General features: G+C 38.6%; 1 protein-coding gene across 1 annotated transcript; it reads left to right on the top strand.

Annotated features, from left to right (window-relative positions):
* Nucleotides 1-6,386: 6,386 nt before the first annotated feature.
* On the top strand, nt 6,387-19,384 carry LOC135471646 (uncharacterized). The gene is made up of 3 exons (XM_064750955.1): nt 6,387-6,837; nt 18,368-18,462; nt 18,812-19,384. The coding sequence occupies exons 1-3, from the start codon at nt 6,551-6,553 to the stop codon at nt 19,069-19,071; spliced, it is 642 nt and encodes a 213-aa protein (XP_064607025.1). The 5' UTR covers nt 6,387-6,550; the 3' UTR covers nt 19,072-19,384.
* Nucleotides 19,385-22,535: the final 3,151 nt, after the last annotated feature.

Raw genomic sequence — 22,535 nt, 5'->3', positions numbered from 1 at the left:
TCTGTTAAAACTATAGAGAAACTCTTCTTTCCATTTTAAGGTAATGAAAACTACTTTTTTTAACTTGATTCAGTCTTTTTTTGCACAGTCAATAGATTCAAACAAGCCATTTTTGTTTCCTTCTAAAAATACACAATATACATGAAAGAGCCATCTTACTTTGATTGTCAGAATTTATTTTGCCCCTATGATGTTGTTATTGCAAACACTGTATTTCCATGAAATGACTGATTTATTGTTGATGTGACATTGTTTTCAGTGATTCAGCACATTTTGAGTTTTGCCGGTATCAAGAATTGTATCAGTCTGTGATATGAAAATGAAGTGTTTCAGAACTATTTAAAGCTTATTTTTTTGTAATAATTTGTGATGTGTATATATGTAAATATGAGAGAAAATATAAATATATGTCCATTGACAGTTCCCCATGACCTCCTGACCTCTGCCATTTGGTTTGTCAGGTGTCTGAGGAAGGGATGTGGTTTCCTCTGCTCGGAACTTTGACCTCTGCCATGTAGTTTGGCAGGTGCGTGAGGGAAGGATATGGTTTCCTCTGCTGGTAACTCTGACCTCTGCCATGTAGTTTGGCAGGTGCATGAGGGAGGGATGTGGTTTCCTCTGCTTGTAACCCTGACCTCTGCCATTTGTTTTTTCAGGTGCATCTGGGAGGGATGTGGTTTCCTCCGCTGGTAACCCTGACCTCTGCCATTTGGTTTTTCAGGTGTCTGAGGAAGGAAAGTGGTTTCCTGACCTCTGTTTTGAGTGTGAAATATTCTTGAGTATGTTTTTAAAACATAAATTAACTAATTACATGAAATGAAGTGGATGTTGGTTGTAAATATGAGTGCTGTTATTTTACAGAAAACTGTTAGAACTACATGTAGGTCTAACCAAATGTCTGTGTTATATTGGAAAGTGTGGGAACTTCTGGTCAAGTATCTGTTTTATACCAGAATATGTGAGAAGTAGTTCTAACCAAATTACAGTATTATACCAAAATGTGTGAGAACGAAAATAGTAACCAAATTTCTATATTATACTATATACATTACTATATACAGTTCTGACCAAAAGTCTGTATTATACTAAAATATGTGAAAAGCTCTGACCAAACGTCTATGTGATACCAGAACTTGAATGTGTGATAAGTTTTGATTACATGTCTGGAATATACTGAAATGTTTGAGGACAAAAATAGTAACCAAATTTTTATATAATACCGGAGTGTGTGAGTAGATGTGATCAGATGTTTATATTATACTAGGATGTGTGAAAAAAAAACCTTATCAGGGTGTCTAAGTTTCAACAGAATATATATGTATGAGAATAGTGTTTGACATCGTCGAGGGGAAAAGAAGTTTATTTGTATCCTTATGTGAAAAATATAGATGCTTCTCCGGTAAACTGAAATTGAAGGGTTTTATTTGACCTTGGTATATTCGAGTACGAGTATTATTTCAGAATTCCAGAGAATATCCATTGTAATATGCATTTTACCGGCTTTGCATTATCTTTTAATTACATATCACTGCTGTTAACTACTGCAGGATACCGACGTTGTGGTAACAGGCACCAGCGCACGTCCTCGTCACAATTAAAGAACGTCTATGAAACGCGGGCACAATATAACCGGAGTATTTGTCTGTACAGACAACTTATGGTGTGAAACTTCATGTAAACCGAGATATCAGATAGACAAGCTGTATTACAACTCCGCTGAAACTGAAAAGGTTTGTCTTGTACGCAAACCTGCCACACCATCTTGAAAGTCATACATTACCAACTAAAGGGTTTCCTTCACAAGATACGATTGTTCTACTGACTCATCAAATTCGACTAGTAGAGAATAAAAGTAAATGAAGTTCTTTTTTTTTCATAGAGTGTGTTCAGAGGATGCAGTTTGTCAAATGGTCGAATGACAGGAAAAAGCGCGTGTTCAACTTTATTGCAATGGATCGAATTGTCGTGTCAACTCTACAATCGCAACGTGTGAACGGGGCATGTCAAACCGTGGTTGTAAGAGGCATGTATGTTGCAGATGTGACTCGTCCCATGCACGCAACGACTTGGTTCTTCTCCATGCGACTTTTATGGAAGTTTTTCAGATGATGAAGGACACACCGCGGTACCAAGCTGACTTGCTCTTGTTTCCTCCTGCAGGCCTGGCTGCGCTGTTTTGGTGGCACAATCTTTCAGCGTCAAATCCGACAAGCGTATATATACTGTTCGACAATCGAATATGGGTTTAAAGTCAATAATCGCCAGATCAGTCTCTGAGGTATTAAAACAAATCTTAATACAAAACATACCTTTAGGATAAGGTTGAATGTATGCAGGAGTTTTAGAACTCATCAGGTGAAATCAAGATAATCTCCCCAAAAAATCAGATAATTAATATTAATCACCTCATATGTGGATCAAAAGTGAAAGTTCCTGGGGCTCTCATTCATTTAAAGTCTTGCTTTCATCGCAGCCAATAAGCCTACATGGTTAGGTTGTGACTTTAAGTCAGGCGATATGTCCTGTATATCTGACGAAAGTGTGGTGGTTTCTCCTCGGCATTCCAGGTTCTTCCACCCATAAATCTGACAGGGGTTGTGTAAGTAAAAGCAGTCTTGAGAGCGTCTTTAACAACCAGTCAAATAAAGCCTGTCTTTTATTTCAAGCTATATATGTCCGATTTTTTGTGCTACTTAATGTTTTTCTTCGTATTTTAGCTGTCTAAATGTGGTCTATACTTCGCAAGTTGAGCGGAGCACTCAACTTATTTATTTATTTGCTTGGTGTTTTACACCGTACTTAAGAAAAATTCACTTATACGACGGCGGCCAGCATTATGGTGGGAGGACACCGGCCACAGCCCGGGGGAAACCCTGGGCCATCCGCAGGTTGCTGGGAGGCCTTCCGGAGCACTCATAAACAGAGCCATATACACATACGCATGTAACTACCATGACAAAGACACGGTTCCACCGAGCCATTTTTTTTAACATTTAGTGCGTTTAACCAAAAAAAGCCTATTAAGCCTAATAAAATTTGAACTTAAATCTGGCATTAAGATATAGCCGTGTATCTTAATTACGGATAGATTTCCTCCCACCATAATGCTGGCCGCCGTCGTATAAGTGAAATATTCTTGAGTACGGCGTAAAACACCAATCAAATAAATACATAAAAAAATCAGGATGGCACCAAGAAAAGGGCATTACAGCGGAGTTAAAATTTAACAACAGTTATGGGTACTATAAATTTTAATATATCTGATTAGGCAGTGGTTCATACAAATTTGGGATTTGCGCGCAAAAAAGGTCTAATGTATACACCAAGGAATCATGAAACTGCGTCATTTTAGCCCTAAATACCTTGCCTAATTTATCAACCGGTTCTTGGTCAGGCGTGCAAGAGAATTCCAAGAAAATATGAATCGTCCCCAAAATTTGCATTTGCCTTGATCACGTCAAGGATGTTGCAGATTTTAAATGAATCTTTTTTGTCAGCCGATGGATTGACATATATGTACGGTGCTTTGTCGGTAATGTTGGAGTTTTGCTACATAATATCTATGGACTAAGAAACTATCCCTGCAATATACCCAAGAAAATTTAACTTAAAACTTTGTATGAGCAGTGACTTGAAGATGGTGAAATGTGAAACTTAGTGTTTTAGTCCAACGTAATCTTAACACAAATATGAAAATCAGATAATCAATTGAAGAATTTGGGTTTGTATTTGTTACTAACTGAACCGCGCAGTCGAGTGATCATTGTCGAAAAGATACGAGATCAATATATGATGGGATTCGTCATAAAACTTCAGAAGGAAAGCTATGAGCTTACAGACCGGGGTATATCAACCTTTACCCGCATATTGGCGACTCACTACCAATCTGAATTGACTATTAATTACTCTCTCGCAATGAGTGGGTACTACGTTACCAGTTTTTCCACAAATCGTCACAGCACTAACAAGAATTACAAACACATTACACTGTAAAGGGCAGAAATACTTACAGGTGAGAAATGTAACCCATTAAGTCTATGCCTTTACTGATGTTTGTTTTATAGTGCATATATGCGAAGAAACCTGTAACGTCGTAAATGCCGAAATGTATATTACCAGCATATAGCTATATACATGTAGTTGGGTTGATCTGTGGAGCCTTACTTTGTGTGTTTATCTCTGATATATCAGAGATATGCTAGAATCGTACCATCTCTTCGTGCCATCGTGTCATCGGCTCGTGTCATCGTTTCGTGCCATCATGTCATCACTTCGTCCAGTCATGCCATCGTTTGGTGTCATCGTTCCTTTGCTTCACATCATCGTGTAATCACTTCGTTCCATCGCCGGTTATTCTGACACCGATATTCACAAATAATGCAAGGAAAAAAGACAACTGTGAAGTAATTATTGAAATTGTGATGTTCTGAACATACGTGTATAAAGGTCTATAAATTGCAGTTGTTTATACCAGATATGACAAGGGCCTCGTGAAAATGACATGAATGCAATGGGAAAAATCCCTTTTTTGAACGTAAAGCTCATTCTCTGTGATTTTAAGTCACTAACTAAAGACAACGCAGGCTCGAAACCAGTTCTCGGCTGTTCGGCGGCAGCGTTGTATGTTAGAGATGAATGTCATGGTTAATTTTCTACAGTATGTTTTGTCACATTGGTTGTTAATCGTCCAGGTATATCAATTGGTCTTTGGTCGTATAGTATATTTCATTTTATTCAGACAAAACTGATGATATAAATAATGATATCAAGTAATTTCAGTTATAGGCACTTCAGCTTTGGACAGTACCGTAGTACCCTAATTCCTCAACCTTTTTGAATATGAAAGAGCAGTTTTCAGTGTAGTTTATGCACACTTACAATCTGATTTTGGAGACAAAATTAAACTGGTTGGATTGGCCAATTTTACCAAAAGTATAATTTTATCAGTGTACACAGAATAATGCTTTCAGAATAGGCTTGAATAAACACTTTGTAAATATGGGAAAAGATTGCATTATATACTGAATATAGATGTGGACCTCTTGAATGACATTTAAATTCGTTTTGTTTGAAAATATTTTTAATGAGAACGAACAGTGTCAGTTAATAAAGAACAGCGGAAAAAATAATTGTTAGACGAAGAATGAATGCTACTATAAGAAAGCAGATTTCAAACTGTTAGGTACAGTGCTGAAATTAAGACCTCTGGTCTTTGATTTGATACCTTATGAGTGTTATCACAAACAAACTCGTGACATGCTGCCTTGCAAACATCTATATAAATGCCCGAAAATTTATGCATGCACCAGACCTTTGTTTGCCAGTCCTCTGTGTTACATTGTATGGCAACTGGCATTCCAGTGTTACAGCTTTTATCATGGAGCAGACAAAAATGGGACATGGTGTATCACGCATCAAATTCCAGAAAGATTAAAACAAATATTTTAACTCTTCCGATGCCTTTTCTTGTTGATTTATTTGTGTTTAACGACATAAAGGATAAAAACGTCTTTCTTTTTGTATTAGGCTGTCGATAAACTGCCCGTAAGAAATCCTGTATCGCAATTATACTGAGGGCACTCCTTGTGATATAGGGGGCCCGTATGTGTATTGGCCCGCTCATACGGGGCTTATCCCGTCAATCCAGGAACGGGCCGAGGCATGGTCTTAAGTCGGTGACATCGGGCTTGTCCTAAAACGAACAAAGCTGGTAATGTGCTCTTCTACAAACACGTGCATATAGCCTGGCCGGAAGGCTTCTCGTCAATGGAGACAGGGGTTAGTTTGGGATTGTTTGGTGATTATCCCGTCTTCTTTTCCAATGTAACACACCGTATTCACGTTTTGACCAATTGTATATGTAGGCGTTAACGGAACTTGTTTTGACAGGTATCGGGAATGAGGCTCCCGTGGAGTACCGGTATACCTGTCCGCCTTCTCGTCGACCTCACAGTGTGGTTTATCCCTGTAAGGGTTAAGTTGCAGTCGAACAATAATTCTAATGTCCACAAAATCCCTTTGATGAATGGTAGCTGGTAACTTACTTACCTCTTAGGCCTACATACACATTTCAACAAAATAATGTAAGATTAATGAACTTATAATAAAATGTAATAAAACTAAGTTTACATTCGTTTAAATGACTAGAATTTCAATACTTTCAAGTATACTTTCGATACTTAATTAGGCCCCTGTTTTGTATTATTTATTGTAAGACGCACATACACTGCACTGTCTTATTCAAAAACTTCGTGGAAAGTTTTATTACATATTTCGCCTGGAAGTCTCTCCCCTTTGAACCCTCAGTTATTTCTTCAAATCTCTACCTGTAGGCTTGTGCCTCACATGGGCTGCCTTTTCATTTATTTTTCACAGTGTCATAGCCACAGAGTGACGGCTGTACACCCAGTTAGCTGGAATATACTATGGCTCTTAGCACACTGTAGATATGATTCACGTGTGACATAACTGAATACAGATAAAAAAAAAGTCGTGTGAATAGGACTGAGAGAGGCTTCGTTTGATTCTACTATACATTCGTTTGGTGACCATGGATTCCACTGAAGCAGACGACAGGCCACCGGCCGACCACGCCTCTGACCAACCAGAAAGCGACCCTAGTCCGACCGATGAGCATAAAACAGTGAACGGACACAGCAAGAGACACTCTCGTCAAAACAGTATAGGCTGTAATAACAGTGATTTAGAGGCTAGTGAAAAGGATAAGACTGTGACGGAGAAATCACCCACAGGGGCATACGAAAAACTAAAAGGACTGTTCAGATCGAAATCTTCCGCAGGGTCTAAGTCAAATTCAGGTTCACAGATCAAAATCAGGTAAGACATACGATTATAGGTCTATAATAGCCTTATAGGTATATAGCTTCTTCCCATGTGAACTTAACCGTTTCTTGACAGAGCCTAAGACATAAATTAGCATGCTACAAAAGGGTCTAATATACATTTATCCTGATCTGGGATGTTTCCAGTTTCCTGTTTTAAGTCATGACTGTATTCTGATTCCAACAACTTCTCGTCATGATATAGCCGAAATAATCTAACCATTCGTTCGAATATATATGTAATACGCTTGAGTTAATTCATTGATACGTAACTTGGTCTTGGGACATTGTGTCTTAGTCTATATAGTGGCCTCATTTACATTGTAGTCTACCTGCCTGAGATAACGTTATGCTATATACATAACTACATGTAACATTATTGAGGAGTTTATCTTCTGCCGGAAATATTTCTTAATATGCGGAGTCAGCATAAAGATAAAACAACGTCATATTTTCTGGAATGGTCGTATAGATATATACCCACGATATATATTTGGAGCATACGTTTAAATGTACTTTTCTTTTGTGAATATATTTACTTATAAAAAGCCACGAATTTATTAACTTCTGTGTATTTGTGAAAATACAGTTTATTAAAAGAAACTCCCACGGGGTCTGTATTGATGTCTATATATATTCATACACTCCGAACTACTGAATAGGGGCCTCCGTGGCTCAGTCGGTTAAAGCGCTAGCGCAGCGTAATGACCCAGGAGTCTCTCACCAATGCGGTCGCTGTGAGTTCAAGTCCAGCTCATGCTGGCGGCCGTACGTGAGAAGGTCTGGCAGCAACCTGCGGATGGTCGTGGGTTTCCCCCGGGCTCTGCCCGGTTTCCTCCCACCATAATGCTGGCCGCCGTCGTATAAGTGAAATATTCTTGAGTACGGCGTAAAACACCACTCAAAAAAAAAAAAAACTACTGAATAGTTTTGTTGACCCAGATTTACTGATTGTGGATGTCAAACGATTCTAACAATGACATGACCTCAGTATATGTATATCCTACGACTGGCACGTAAAATAAGATGTTCATGTCATAAAGATAAAAGGTTGTTGTACAGTGGGATGTAGCATTTCGAAATACATTAAAGATTATATAAAAGAATGAAGGACGAAGTGAATAACGAAGCCAAAAGACGATTATAATAAACAAAATGTTTGTATTAATATGTTATACCCAACCACACCCGGTCCATCCAGAATGCTTCTCAAAGTTTATTATGGATGCCTCAAAAGCAGTTAAGTTCACCATAAATGGAAGCTTCACAACCCATCGTGTTTACTACGTATGGCAGCTCATAATCCATTATGTTTATCATATATGGGAACTTCATAACCCATTATTTTTATCACGTACTGAAGCTTCATAACCCATTATGTTTACCACGCATGGAAGCTTCATAGCCCATTATGTTTACCATGTAAGGAAGCTTCAAAACCTATAATGTTTAACCACGTATGGAAGCTTTACAACCCATTATGTTTAACGACGGGTGGAAAAAATGTGGAAGCTTCATAACCCATAATGTTTAACCACGCATGGAAGTTTCATAACCTATTGTGTTTAATCACGTGAGGAAGCTTCATAACCCAGTATGTTTAACCACGTATATAGAAGCTTCATAAACCATTATGCTTAACGACGTGTGGAAGCTTCATAACACATTATGTTTAACCACGTATGGAAACTTCATAAACCATTATGTTTAACCACGCATGGAAGCTTCATAAACCATTATGTTTAACCACGTGTAGAAGCTTTATAACCCATTATGTTTAACCACATGTGGAAGCTTCATAGCCCATTAGATTTACCTCACATTGATGATTCATAACCCATCATGTTTACCACGTATGTAGCTTCATAATCCTTTATATGTTCACCACGTGTGGAAGCTTCAAAAACAACGAGGTCAGTTTTGGATGTTGTTTATACGGCAGTAGGGCCATAAATCGTTTTCGTCTACAAATACTTAATGAACATAATTAAAGACATATAATTAAAAACAATGTCTAAGTTCTCATAAAAGCGTTATGCGTGACATTAGGACCAAAGCGGACAATTAATAACTGGTTATAGGGCAATTTGGGTTGCTACATTTACCCAGTGAGGTTCATTTTGAATGCCGTATACACCTAGAGGTCCGATATGAATGCTTTAGTCCACAATGATATTCTGTACATAGATTCTTCAGAATTTTCACAGATTATGCCAAATTATGAATTCTATATAGGGGCCTATATACGTAAGCGTGTAAAAAAAAAACGTGATATAGACTATATTTCGGGGAAGCTACAGAACGACTTCTGTTTTAAACAAGCAATACCTTCAGGACATAGTTGTGTAAATATACAACCAACATTTATAAGGTTCTCACATTAAAAACATGCAAATACGTCACATTTCATCTGTTGTTCTATAAGAAAGGCAACTGGTGTTTTTTGTCAAGCAAAAGTTTTTGTGCCGATTGCCTATGTTCATTCTTTTCCTTTCTTTGTGGAGAAAATTTCCTCATGTCATTTTCAGGTGATTTGTACCTGCAACTGAACGTATACTGATATAGCTAATCTAAGTTTTGAAAGTCGCAGACGGAAATACACATATACTTTAAAAGTGTCAGAAGCGCTTCATGTCACTCGTATATAGTTGTCCGTAGGTGTAAGGTAATACATCAGTGTGGTGCTGGTCTCGCCAGGCCCCCAACGCGTAAGTCGTCCGACACCTTTGGAAACTGACTCCACGAAACCGGTAACAATGTTATTAGCTAAAGAAACGGGGGCGTATAATCAGAGAGGCTTGCATGTCTAAGGCACGTGACTTACAATGGATACACAAGAATGCAGATGTCTGATAGGCCATAGTGACGTATATGCATCAGATATCCATCAGAGCCGATATTCTTAGACCGTGCTCTGACCTTGTAGTTTATATTCTGACTGCTTGAAAAAGGAGGGAAGGGGTCAAGTTGTATAAAAATGTACACCGCATGAACCATTCATCCACAAAAATAGGTATAGACTTACCTTTATATTTATATTATGTGTGCACCTGATATGAAAGATAAAAATCGCCCTCTTCGGGAAGACAAGTACATGTATATCCCTTTGTAGGGTATAGCGCAATACGACACCCACCTGTGAACGCTGGCAGGTGCGTGCTTTTAAATTGGTTTATCAGTGCATGTTTAGCCATTTGAAACATCCAATTTATGCGGCGGGTCTGCAAGTTCAGTGCTTTACACCAGGTACTCATGCTGCATAATTCATCGCAGTCATGTAAACTTTAGCATAGTCTGTTAATCAAGTTTTATGTCCTTATCAACCAATAAATAACGTAACAGGCATGCCCTCTTAATTTATCATAATTCATGGCCCTTTTTTGCATTCTTTTCACCGTTGCCCACGTTTCTGGTACTTCCTACCCGTATGATGAGCATTGGCTATAGTTAAGCGCATGGCCCGAGTTTTACATGCACATGAAGGCGTACGTTACCTGGTGTCTTGAATGGGTTCCCCAGTGTAGGAAACTGTATCTTGTCCTTACAGCAAAGTTCGTTTAATCGTCGGCGTGCAAGCTTGCATTGTTTACAGAAGTGCGCACCACACATATGCATATGTCAGAGTGCAGAGCTATTGAATCGTGATGAGTAAACATTCACGGACAAAATATTTCCTTTCCAGTTTGCATGCTGAGGCGATCTTTTCCAATTTATATACGCCAATTTATATAGGCCTATTGACTTCTCTCGCTAATGTAACAGACAATTACATGATGATTGATGTATGCGTGCAGTCTATATGTCGTCTCCTTCTCAGGTCCTTACGTACAGCCCACAAACACAACACATATAAATTAAACCTCACCTAATGTTTCTTTTGTGCTCAACTTGATGAGTTTCTCCTCAAAGCACCCAGGCATGTGACAAACTATCAGCGACTGGCTTTACGGGCACAGCTCGCTCTGTTCACTTCTATATATAGTCAGACGGTCGGTTACATATATACCACAGTCCTACTTCACGCGCGCACCCTGAAGGACATGAGGGCATTACATTGTGCCTCGCTGGCGAAGTTTAACACCTATTAAACTAGAAAAGGACCGGAGGTACATGGTAAGTTGATTATGGATTCATTGTCTTTATAAAGAATATATAACGACGAAAAACCTAAAGCCATCACATTGTGTACACAGACCTTGATTCAGGCGGAATCTTTAGGAGTGTCCCGATTATGTAGGTCTGGCGTCATTGCAAGAAGAGTGAGTGAGTGCTTGTGGTGTAACGGCATACTTAACAATTTTTCAGTCATATGACGACGAAAGAATCCTTAGAACGTATTTAATGTGCCTCCTTGTTGCACGACAGATTTCCACCGCTGTTTTATCTGGTGCTGATTCACGGAGACGCCTTACCGAACACAAGTAAGCTGCCTCGCCCGAGCCATTATACTGATACGGGTCATCCAGTCGTTGCGTTATTCCCTTAATGTTGAACGCCAAGCGAGGAAGTTACAACTTCCTCTTTTAAGGTCTTAGGTGTGATCCAATCCAGGATTGACCCTGGATCAACCGCTCCGGAAGCGGACATTGTGGGAAGATATGGTGCCAACAATACACCAGTATATATACGATAACGTGTAAAACTCGGAGGAAATATGCAGCCCATCTAAAGTAACCTAAAGGTAATTTGTGTGATATAGGTGAATTAAAGGTATCGAACATATTTTGAACATAGCGCTCGTTACTTCAAAGATACGTGCCAAGCGAACTTATCGGGTGGTTTTTCAAGTTTATTTTGCATGGTAACAAAGCGCCTTTTAAAGTCGAAATATGTATGCAAAATTGACATTTGCAAAAAGAATAATTTTTGGTCTTGATGGAATTACAAGTTCATCCGGCATATTAATAACCAATCAAATCTGAAGCAAAGCTGAGGTGAACGAGAAATTCATCAAATAAATCTGCCATAACATGTACAATGGGAAATTGGCTCTCTGTGGAATAAAACAATAAGCAATTCATATGTATACATGACTATATTCGAATGAGAAACTGCAGTCAAGTTAGATCTGGAAGTGGGAAGAAATGTAGGTGAGAAAGCGCATGGATGTCATGTAGCAACATGTCACAGTGTAACAATGGCTACAACTGTTAGCGCTTATGCCGCATATGTAGTGCATAATAGGATGGTGGTTAATTTTGACAGTAAGAATTATGAGCTGGTTGTATCGCGATGACTGTTGTAGACTGTTAATGGCGGTGAGGTAAACTGGTTTGTTTCACGAATGTATGGAGACATGACGCCGAAGTGAGTATAATCATTTCCGGTTGGCGTAGACCTGTGGTGTCGAATGAACAACGCAGGATGCATGGTTTGTGGTGTGTTTTGCCAAATAGACAGTGGCTTCTTTAGGGATGTCTCCAGCGTGCTTGCTGCTGGCGAGATTTTCACCTTACTTGCAGGCATATTCGTGTTATATCCTGCCATGTACAGTGTATAATGAACTCTTTGTGTAAATGTTGACGCAAAAGCTGCTCTCTGGCTTGTATGTTGGAATGGTGCATGTTAGAGAAACTGGAAACGCGATTTCGCGTCATTCATATACATTGCCCCACACTCGATGTCCTCGTGACGCCAACGGATATAGGGTAAAATTTAAAACATGGTGGCGCTTTTGATTTTTGCAATGTGTTTTAACTGCGATATCTAGTTTAATGAAAAAAAAATTAATTATGAAAATAAAAAGGCTTGCCTTTAAACTTTATGCGGGATACTTTATCCATGATTTTGTAGAGATAACAATGATGTAGGTCTATACATGTACAGGAATTGCGCAAAAACTTTACACACACACATGTTACTTCTGAATTACACGTCACGTACTTCTTTGCATGCCAAGGCTCACATATAAGAACTGCAAGTTCAACAGACTATTGCAAGATTCACGCATAATTACAACTGTAAGTAATATTTATAATGGTTGGCTTAATATACGGCTACAAAGTTCCACATGCTATATATAAAATTTGCAACTGCACGTTAAATTAAGCTAACCATATGCAGCGCACATGCTGCTACAAGTTTCTCTTATTATAGCTTCAAGATTCATTCCTGTCGGATAGATTAAGGCTCTACATGGCCAATAATTTACATATAATTAATCGACAATGCACTTCATCCTGCTCTCGCGGTACCGTTACCTCTACTAACCCCAGTATAATACATACCGGTATTTGTGACTTCAAGATTAGTGTAACAAAAGCTTTGAATAATACTTCAGAATTTCTCTAGAGAAATTTTCTTGGGTGTGGCGTACAACTCCATTCAAGTAAATAAATAAATAAATAAATAAAATTTTCATGATGAACTGTCAGGTTTAAAATGTTCGTCGTCGTCCGTGAATGCCGTATAGCTTAGTGGCAAACTTTTCTCATGCAAATTCATTATGACAGCAGTAATTCAGTTTACAGAAACGACACGAACTTCAGTTGCGTAAATCGGGTCTTCATGGATAACTATACCGAGTACTTCAAACGCCAATGAAATATATAAGAGCCGCGATTAAAACCTGAAGGAAACGATCATTTGTATAAAGTTTTGTTCTGTATATTTGTATCAAAAGGACACCATTCATGAAAGAACATATACCCATCGCATCAGCCCGTATATTCTAAACGTGTCTGGCAGTGGATACACGTGTTTAGCATGCAGTGGTATGCGATCAGGAGAGAGAATGTGGAATTCCTGTTCACCAATGAAAAGTAAATAGAACCAATGCTACACAAGGGCCCCACGCTTTGTAGGTGACCCACACATGCAGGCTAGAGGCTCATACACGCCCACCCTCGTACACAACCCTAGGGTGAAACTCTGGATCAAGCCAACGCCCTTCCATATAGGGGATGTTTAACCTTCTAGCAGGTGACAAACAGTAGCCCCTTGTCAGTCCAAAATGGCAACAGACGGGCGTATTGAAATAAAGATTATACTACAGCAATGTATAACAGGATATAGATGGTTGTGGCGTCGCCAGGCGATTTATATTTGTTTGCTTTCAAGGAAAAACGTCACGAACATCCGTCATGGACACAAAAAGTCGATAGTAGGCCCATAGGTTAGCGAATAAAGAAACAAACACCATACGTCAAACAGCCTCTGTCATGTTATTCCATCAAACCCCCTCACTGTAAGTGTCTTACGTTTTACAATGAGTATAATTCTCTTGTAAGTAAATATGGACAGAATAGTGTCCAGAATCTTTGGCACTCTGCTTCAAAATTGTGTTTAATTCCTCTTAACCCGGGGTTAGGTGCATTGTATTCATTGTGTTGAATTAGGCCACCACGTTGGTTATATGAAAATTGAAATCAAAGAGCTACTGAGAGACATGTTTTGATTATCGACAACCTATTACAAGCCTGATACACGACTTGAATACCTGTACTGATTTCATTCATGCATTCGCAAAGAACATTCATTACGTCTTTCCAACATCACTGAAAACTGCTTCTCTTTGCATGATTCCGTCTTAATTTCGTATATATGTACTATCCCAGTTTTTCGGTTATTTGTTTTGGGAGTTGGCCTGGCGACTATTGACCAGGAACGGCCATGTTGGTTGACGGCTGGTACACAAATGTCTGTCCCGACGCTTAGATGCAAAGGACTGATATTGACACGATGGCCATTTTTATTAATTGCACGAACCATGCTGAATTTAGCCTAGATCTGAATGTAGATTTCAGTTGTGCCATATGCATTGATTTCTTGTGACTCAAAACTAAATTGATCAACCAATGGAATCGCGTTTATTGTAATCCGCGTTGTGATTGGCTCGCTGTGAGTGTTTTCATAGATTCCGAATATTTCAAACGTTATTCTTTTGAAGCAAGCCAGCAGATCCAATATATCTGTCAGCTTCATTTGATCCAATAATTCACCTTTGGATACAGCCAACGTGTGACGCACGAAATAAAAGAGGTGCCAGTATAACATAGCTGTATATAATCATAACAATAGTATGGCCTATATGGCGGCATAGCATTATAGACATTGATGTTGCCTATATGTATTTGTCTCTGGTTGGGTAATTCCACATAGAGACAGAGGAACACATGCAGTTGCGCAAGGACCAGGAGTCTCTCCCACTAACATGGTTTTAGGATGATCGTTTTTATGTTCCCAAGTCACACGATATCGTGATATTAGAGCAAATGGTTGATAAATATAGACAGGTATGTAGGTAAGTATGCTGGCTGCAGCATAGAGAGGAAAGACAAGTTTCGAGACCCGATTTAAAGAAAACGCCTTTGGATATTAAAATTCATATAATGTAATGCTATTAAGGAACTTGTATGTATCCCATGTAATTAAAGATAGTCATGTATATTTAATTGTTCTTGTCTGAAAAAATTCCATATATTCAGAGTGATTCTAGGTTAAATAAATACCGTTACTAAATTTGCATGACATGTAATTGGCGAAATAGAAAATGAAGCCTGTGTATACAAAGTGAAGTGAAACAAAACAAACTGCTTAACTTAAAAAAAGGAACAAGCATTGTTCAAATTGCAGGTCGTCAAACTGGTTTATATATATATGTACCGGATTCACAAAAACTACGTATTGTTTCATCCGAAGCGCTGACCATGCATTATATTTATGTACTGAGAATGACGGCCTAATAAGTCCACGGTCGCCTCTGTGTTAAAGTTTACGCGGAATATATGGTACTGTTTTATCCTTGCTACGTCATGCACGAGACATACGTCATCTGCAGGGTCACACGCATCAAAATAATCTTAATGATTTGTAATCTGATAAAAGAAATGCCCAACGGCCGGGAGCATGCATGCATGAATGAATACAGGCTCGAAAAGAAGTTTCAAAAAGTGGTTTATACAGCTTAATATGTGAGAAAAATGTCGTAAAGGGTTATTTTTGATCTGTTATTTTCAGTCTTCTTTACCTCAAAGTATTTCAGATTTTGTATGCAAGGTTTAATTAAGAAAGTTTTTGTATACAGACCGAAGCTGTATAGTACTGTTCAAAAACATTTGTTTACATTTCGTTGTATGCAAATTAAGATATTAATGTATTACACAAGTAGGAGTTAATCTCTTGTGAAGATAAGTTGATGAAACGGTATTATTAAAAGTCATGCATTATACGTTCTCGTCAGACAACCAAAAATAATTCTATAAAACTTTAAACAAAAGCCCTGCTTCGTCTTTATGTTCATTGTGAAACGCACCATCTCCAACTGAAGGCCAATATAAGATATTTGTTTTAAAGCTACATAAAGCGTTAAGTTTATGGGATCTAATCATTACATTGTGCGCGTGCAGTGTATTTTATCACTAAAAATCACTATTTATATTATATCTCTGAAGGACTTATTAGAGCTACGCCATTTGGCATGTTGGTCGTGGGTTTCCCCCGGGCTCTGTCTGGTTCCCCCCACCATATTGCTGACCGCCGTCGTATAAGTGAAATATTCTTGAGTAAAACAACAATCAAATAAATAAATAAATTCTGCCATGTTCTCACGCTAGGCTACCGTTGCATGTGATCGACTATACAGCATTTCCCCTGTCGTTTATACTTTCTGTTTAATAGCCGATACACCAAAAATAACTTCTTAAAATGAACAACATTATCCTCAAAGAATGAAAAAAAATCACTTAAGGCATATTTTGCATCTCTTAATAACTCCTCTATTTTTTGTAAATTTCTGTAAATCGTCGAATATTTTCGGAAATGTCGCCGCTGAGTTATTGGGAACGCGGGACAAGCTCAGTGTCCCCATTTTGGGCTCTTAACTGGCCGCAGGGGCTTTATGGGAAGACTGTAGTTTAAAGCCATTCTTACGCCCCAGGAAGAAAACCGAGAATATTTTTATACTTATGTATGTTAGGACACATTTTAACCTGCAATATTAGGAAGTAAATAGTTTGCCTTTTGTCGTTTCATGTAGGCCTACATTGTATGTCTATACATATACACCTGTGCCTTGATGCATGTCGTTATACATGGTATTTAACAGTTATACCTGTACAGTGTACACTATATCATAAAAAACATCATTTCATTATTAGATCTGACACGTAATCGGATTTTTCCTGTCTGTATACAGGGTATTTGTGTCTCTCTCTAAATATTTATTTACTCACGTTAATGGTTTACGTTTTTTGTGCCCAACGCTATCAGCTCAAATATCCCGTTTTGGCTGTGAAATTAGGTTATTTTCCCCCCACAACATGGTGAAATTAATTAGCGCAGCGAAGGTATGACATGTATTTCTCCCCAAATAAATTATGATCATTATGAGACATAATTAAACACCATACTTTGCACAGTTTTTGACATTCTGAAACCCAAGAGGTTGTTTTTCTTTTCCAAACACAATGAAAATACCACTTTTGTTACCTAAAAACTGTTTATTCTACAACCAGTATTTCTATATAGGTGCCTTTGTGGGCTTCAGTTCTGCAACGTATAGGTTATGTGCAGAAGTGTGTGGTAAATCTCCTATACAGTAAATAAGGGAATCAGAGTTCGAATCGATCCAAGCTCATCTGACCCCCCCTTCTTGACACGAACGTGTAGCATGCAGACACGTGCCGTATTATCTACATCAAGAATGTGACCATGATATGTCGTAAGTAATCAGCAAGTATGGTTACATATATGATGTTATCAACGGTCTTTAGAGTGAGCCGGACGACTTACACAATAATGAGCATGAGACACCGTGAGGTCCTGATCAAGTTAATTCGGTTCTCTCGCCAGTGTACGTTCACGCGTGCATGCTTTTAAAGTAGGTGAATTGTGATTATTACATTACTGATTGTAAAACTGATTAAAAACCGCAATCTGCATATCTCACATACACGAAGCTCACGGAACAGACAATAACATTTATTAAATCCCTACAGCACTACACGCCGTTTTCGCATTGCTATATATTGAATGAAAACTTCGAATGCCATCACGATATGTTGTTTTCACATGCCTTGACCATTATGTCGCTAAATAGGTCTATACACTTCAACTGGTTTACACTAACACGTTTGCTCGTAAAACTGTTGTTTTCAGCACGCGACCTGTCGACTTATGTTAGTTTGCCATAAAAGACATCCACATAGCAGTTAGACGAGAGTGCCAGTGTCTTCAGAGCATCGGTGTTTTGTGAGTGGTTGTGTATATGGACCCGTGAGGTATATTTTCCACGTGAAGAACCTCACATTTAATAAAATATCCAAATTTGAGTGGGTGTCGGCAACAAGCAGCTGTTGGCTCCAACTTATATTACATTTTGGTGCGTGATATGAAGGATTACAGCATAGAGGACAAAAGCAGAAGTGACCATGGTGTAATAACTGACAAATGGTCACACGTATTACGGGTGAAATTTACGTCTGAGAACACGTACTTACTCATTGCTTTGCGTGTATACTCATTGCGTTTGAGTGACCTATAAATGGTATCGCATATGTCTCAATCCTGTATCCTTCGTTTTTCAGCATGCACCCCGAAGGACCGGAAGATAAGAAAATGTCACAGAAAAGCTCCTCTCGATCCACCAAGTTAACATTAGACAGTCACGAAGCAGATGGAGGTATGGGCATATAGGCCTTCCGCTGATGTTACCAGTATTTGTAAAATATGTATGCTATGCATAATTGTAATCGAATGTCTCATTTGTGTCTTTGGTGTTTTACACCTTACTCAAGAACATTTCACTGATATGCAGCGGTGGTGATCAGGATCATGGTTGGGAAAATCCGCACCTCGTTCGCCAAACCTCCAGACAGAAAACCATTTTTCTTTTTACATACATTTGTCTAACGTGCATGTTGGTCCAATTATTCCGAAATTAGACTTCATCAAATGTCCCGTGTTTGTGTTTTGGCATATAGTAAACAACCAAGATTTATTTCCTTGCGCATGTTTATTTCCTTTTCCAGAATCTGATACAGACTTTGAAATTCCAAACGACGGGAACTTATACACCTACTCCGTGGACAATATGATGCAGTTTTTCAAATACATGAACTTTGATGACAAAATTATCAAATCACTACAACGGCGAAAGGTGGACGGGCGTCGATTCTCCAAAATGACGGACGACGACTTGAAGAAATACGGCATAGACAATCCTGTAGTTATGTACTTCCGACAGAAGAGTGAGAAGAAACGAGAAATGGCCAACATGTTTATGTTGTAATGCCGTTACGAGGCCATGAATCAGAATGACATCAAATCACGTGAAAGCCAACATCAGCCAGTAGCATTCTTTAACCCGTCATGATGTGGAGAATGGTCACCCTTCTACATGCATGAAGGAAACATATACTCGCATTTATTAACTGTTCATGTAGATTTGAGTCAGGCGTTTTGGTTTATTCAATGGTGACTTCATACGACAGTAAACATCGAGATCACCCAACATCACCATTCCATTCTGCTCCTTTAAAGCTATGTTAATGTGGTAAACCACAATTCTTACTCTAATGACGTCGTATGCACAAAAATGGTTTTGGTACGCAATAAAACTAGTCATCATTGGCTAAGTTTCATATGCAATAGGCTACAAGTTTCTAGATGGGTGCAATTCTGGATAGCCCTCTGCTAAAATCTGGTCTCTTCATCAGTTAAAAACTTCCATGGGTCATATTTCCTGCACAAATGACCCCATGGAATTAATGCCATATACCAGTCTTCATATAGTACAGTTCAAGGTATCAATTCATTGGACTACTGGATTTAAATTGTAAATCTGAATCCTTGGTGAGACTGGGGTGTGTTACCACCTCGGTAAACCCTTATTATGGTGACAATGCCATGTTAAAACAACCTTTGCAAATGTTCAGCAAACCGAAAAGTCAACTAAGTGGTTTGCAAAGAACCTGATAATCAAAAACTTCACAGATAAATAAATAAACATCCCAGTCGAACATTTTTGGCATTTGTACAGCTCCAGCTCAGGTTATCAGCTTTCTGTATACATACATGCAGTAATATTGGATATATTGGCAACTGAATGTGTTTTGTAATTTGCATTACCTACAAAATATAATTTGGTCGAGTTAACCTTATTGCATGACTGCTTAAGTATCATCTTTGCTGTTAAGAGTATCAACTTTTCATATTTATACGCCCAATACTTGGTAACTGGAGCTGTTCAGTTGTTAATTGTGTTACCTATACAAAATAATCTTGTACCTCGAGTTAACCGAGATTCCATTGTCTCCTAAGCATCATCTTGGAAAAGGTATGCATTCCCATCCTTCCTGTGAAGCATGCAATGATTTCCCTGTCACCCACTAATCCCGTCATTCGTTGATATTATCGACTGGTCGTTCAACTACTCGCAAATTTTAAGCTGATTATTGCATATAGCTAATTACTCTACTTTCCTCAGTAGGCTGCAATGGCTTAGTTGCACACCGCATGTGCTCTTTCTGCATTGCTTAATTTACAGCATTGCAAGAACATGAGCTAATAGTATTTCAGGTTACAATATACCTAGATACACCTATATGCCATCGAAAGTGTGTAGCATGTGCTGTTATAAAGAAAAAAAAAACCTGTTCTGTGTCCGCCAAAAGTCGGTCATGCAAAAGTCCACCCGCATTACCAGCAGGCGGTCTCCATTTTTATAGTGATCAAAAATAAGTCTACAAACACCTTGTTTTCACCCAAGTATAGTCCTTGATTATAGGGTTAGTATTTGTGGCCTCCCAACAATTGTATTTGTCTTCATCCTCCAAGAAATCCTTTTCAGCCTTGGGTTGCTCTGCTATTGCAGAGAATTTGAATGTTAACCATCGAAAACTTGTATATAATTGTTCGTTTTTGTATATGATGTACATGTATTTTGTTCAGTTGTACTCATAATTTATTCAGTAAAACATGTTATTTCCACGCCCATTATGAAGGACAAAATAAAATGTCAGTATCTATGCAGAAGATATTTTTGACTTGCCATTATTCACAACTTTGGAAACTCCATGCACCTCGTTCACCAGTTACTACACCATTTAATATAAAACAATGAATGAAATGGGACTCATCGCATCATCTTTATTTTTCTTTATAAGGGTTTACGCCGATGTTGTGGACAAAGTGTTTAGACATACTTTACACTATTGGGCTACATGTCTTGCATGTCTTGGTTCTCATTCCATTACTTCATGTCCAGCAGATTGTCAGGTATTTGCAGTCTATTTCTCCTGGTTTGTCTATTTTCCAATCAACAGCTGACCACAGCATAATCGAAATAATCACGAATACGGCATTAACAAGCAGAACCTGTCCACAGTTCTCATCGTGCCAGAACGTCGGGATGGCCCCAAAAATTAGCCTCTAAGAGGAAAATACGCATCAAATCAATCAGTCGCAGCTGCACGGCGTAATTGTATGTAATTACTTGTTCAAACATTATTTCTGCACGTTTAAACGCTTATTAGCTGATATGGCAAACGACACATCTAGACTAATCTGTACAAAGGCAAAACGGTTGAAGAGTTATTTACCTTGAGCACAGAAAGGATTAGTTGACTTGTTTAACGTTAAGCCAAAGTCAAATTGTTTTTCACTGATACGATGGCGAACAGTTTTTTGGGTGTTGGAAACTGCAGTGTCCGTAGTAAACTTTTAGCAGGTTGCTGACGAACTTTTCACACCTGACATATGAACGTCATATTGACGGTCTTCAAAGAACGTAAGACGAGTTCGAAGTTTTCCAGACACAAATCTTCATATTCAAATACTGGCAATCAACTTAAACAGCCCAAAATCTCATTCGTCTGCTGATCCAATCAAATTCTTTCTTCCGTATTTTGGGGAAAGAGATCAGCTGTTTGACTCAATTGTAAATTGGGGCGAGTTTTCTGATTGATAATAGAGAGTTACGATCCTCGTGAACGACCTACTGCCTGCGCGTTTTATAAGAGCTGAACGATACATACTCGTAATACATTTACGAGTCAATATTTGGGGTTTTATTTGTTTGGGTTTGAAATGAAAGTGAAAACGGCCTACATATGAAGCATAAGTCTATCGTAAGTATCGAATTTTACTTGCAAAGTATAAAAGTTAAGCTGAGACAATGTAATTTTTCAACTGCATGCATTTTATGCGTGCGCGTGCCGCAGATTTCAAGCTCAGCCCATGCTGTAAACATGTAAACGGCGTTCTTTTGTGCGTCACTATTAATATGTATCACCAGTGACTTCATGAAACAGCACTGGTCAAATTTATTTGGAAAACGCAGCTCGTGTAATTCGAGTAGCTTACAGTTTTCCGTCATGACGACACGAGATCGCCTGGCTCACGCACACAAGTTGTACTCGTATTTCATTGACAAGTAACTTGACCTCTTTAATATCAAGGTTGGACCTATCCGACCAAAGGGGTCATGGAATGTACGGGGGGGGGGGATGGGGGGGGGAGCAGAAGTAACTTTAGATCTAGCTACAGACAAGTCAGAGTAAGCAGCGACTACCAGATTTGAACTTTGAGACGAACTGAACAGGTAGGTGACATAATTTATTGAAAAAAGGAAGAGAAAAATAGAGGCGGGATTTCACGGGTTACATGTGACCATTTGCCATCTATCACATTGCCCTCGCTGCTCTGGTTTCCCTCGCCAAGCTGTACTCTTTATTAAAGTACGCCCGCATAAAT

This window comes from Liolophura sinensis, chromosome 7 (genome assembly GCF_032854445.1).
Source record: "Liolophura sinensis isolate JHLJ2023 chromosome 7, CUHK_Ljap_v2, whole genome shotgun sequence".
NCBI classification, from domain to species: Eukaryota; Metazoa; Mollusca; class Polyplacophora; order Chitonida; family Chitonidae; genus Liolophura; species Liolophura sinensis.
Note: the sequence above shows the minus strand (reverse complement) of the source record. Positions and strands in the feature narration are given on the sequence as shown.

What these genes read in the sequence shown, in the direction of transcription:
- LOC135471646 (XM_064750955.1), top strand. Translation starts at nt 6,551, where the DNA reads ATGGATTCCACTGAAGCAGACGACAGGCCACCGGCCGACCACGCCTCT. An exon ending in GGTTCACAGATCAAAATCAG is followed by an intron (nt 6,838 to 18,367) that starts GTAAGACATACG and finishes TTCGTTTTTCAG; the next exon opens with CATGCACCCCGAAGGACCGG. An exon ending in CAGTCACGAAGCAGATGGAG is followed by an intron (nt 18,463 to 18,811) that starts GTATGGGCATAT and finishes TTCCTTTTCCAG; the next exon opens with AATCTGATACAGACTTTGAA.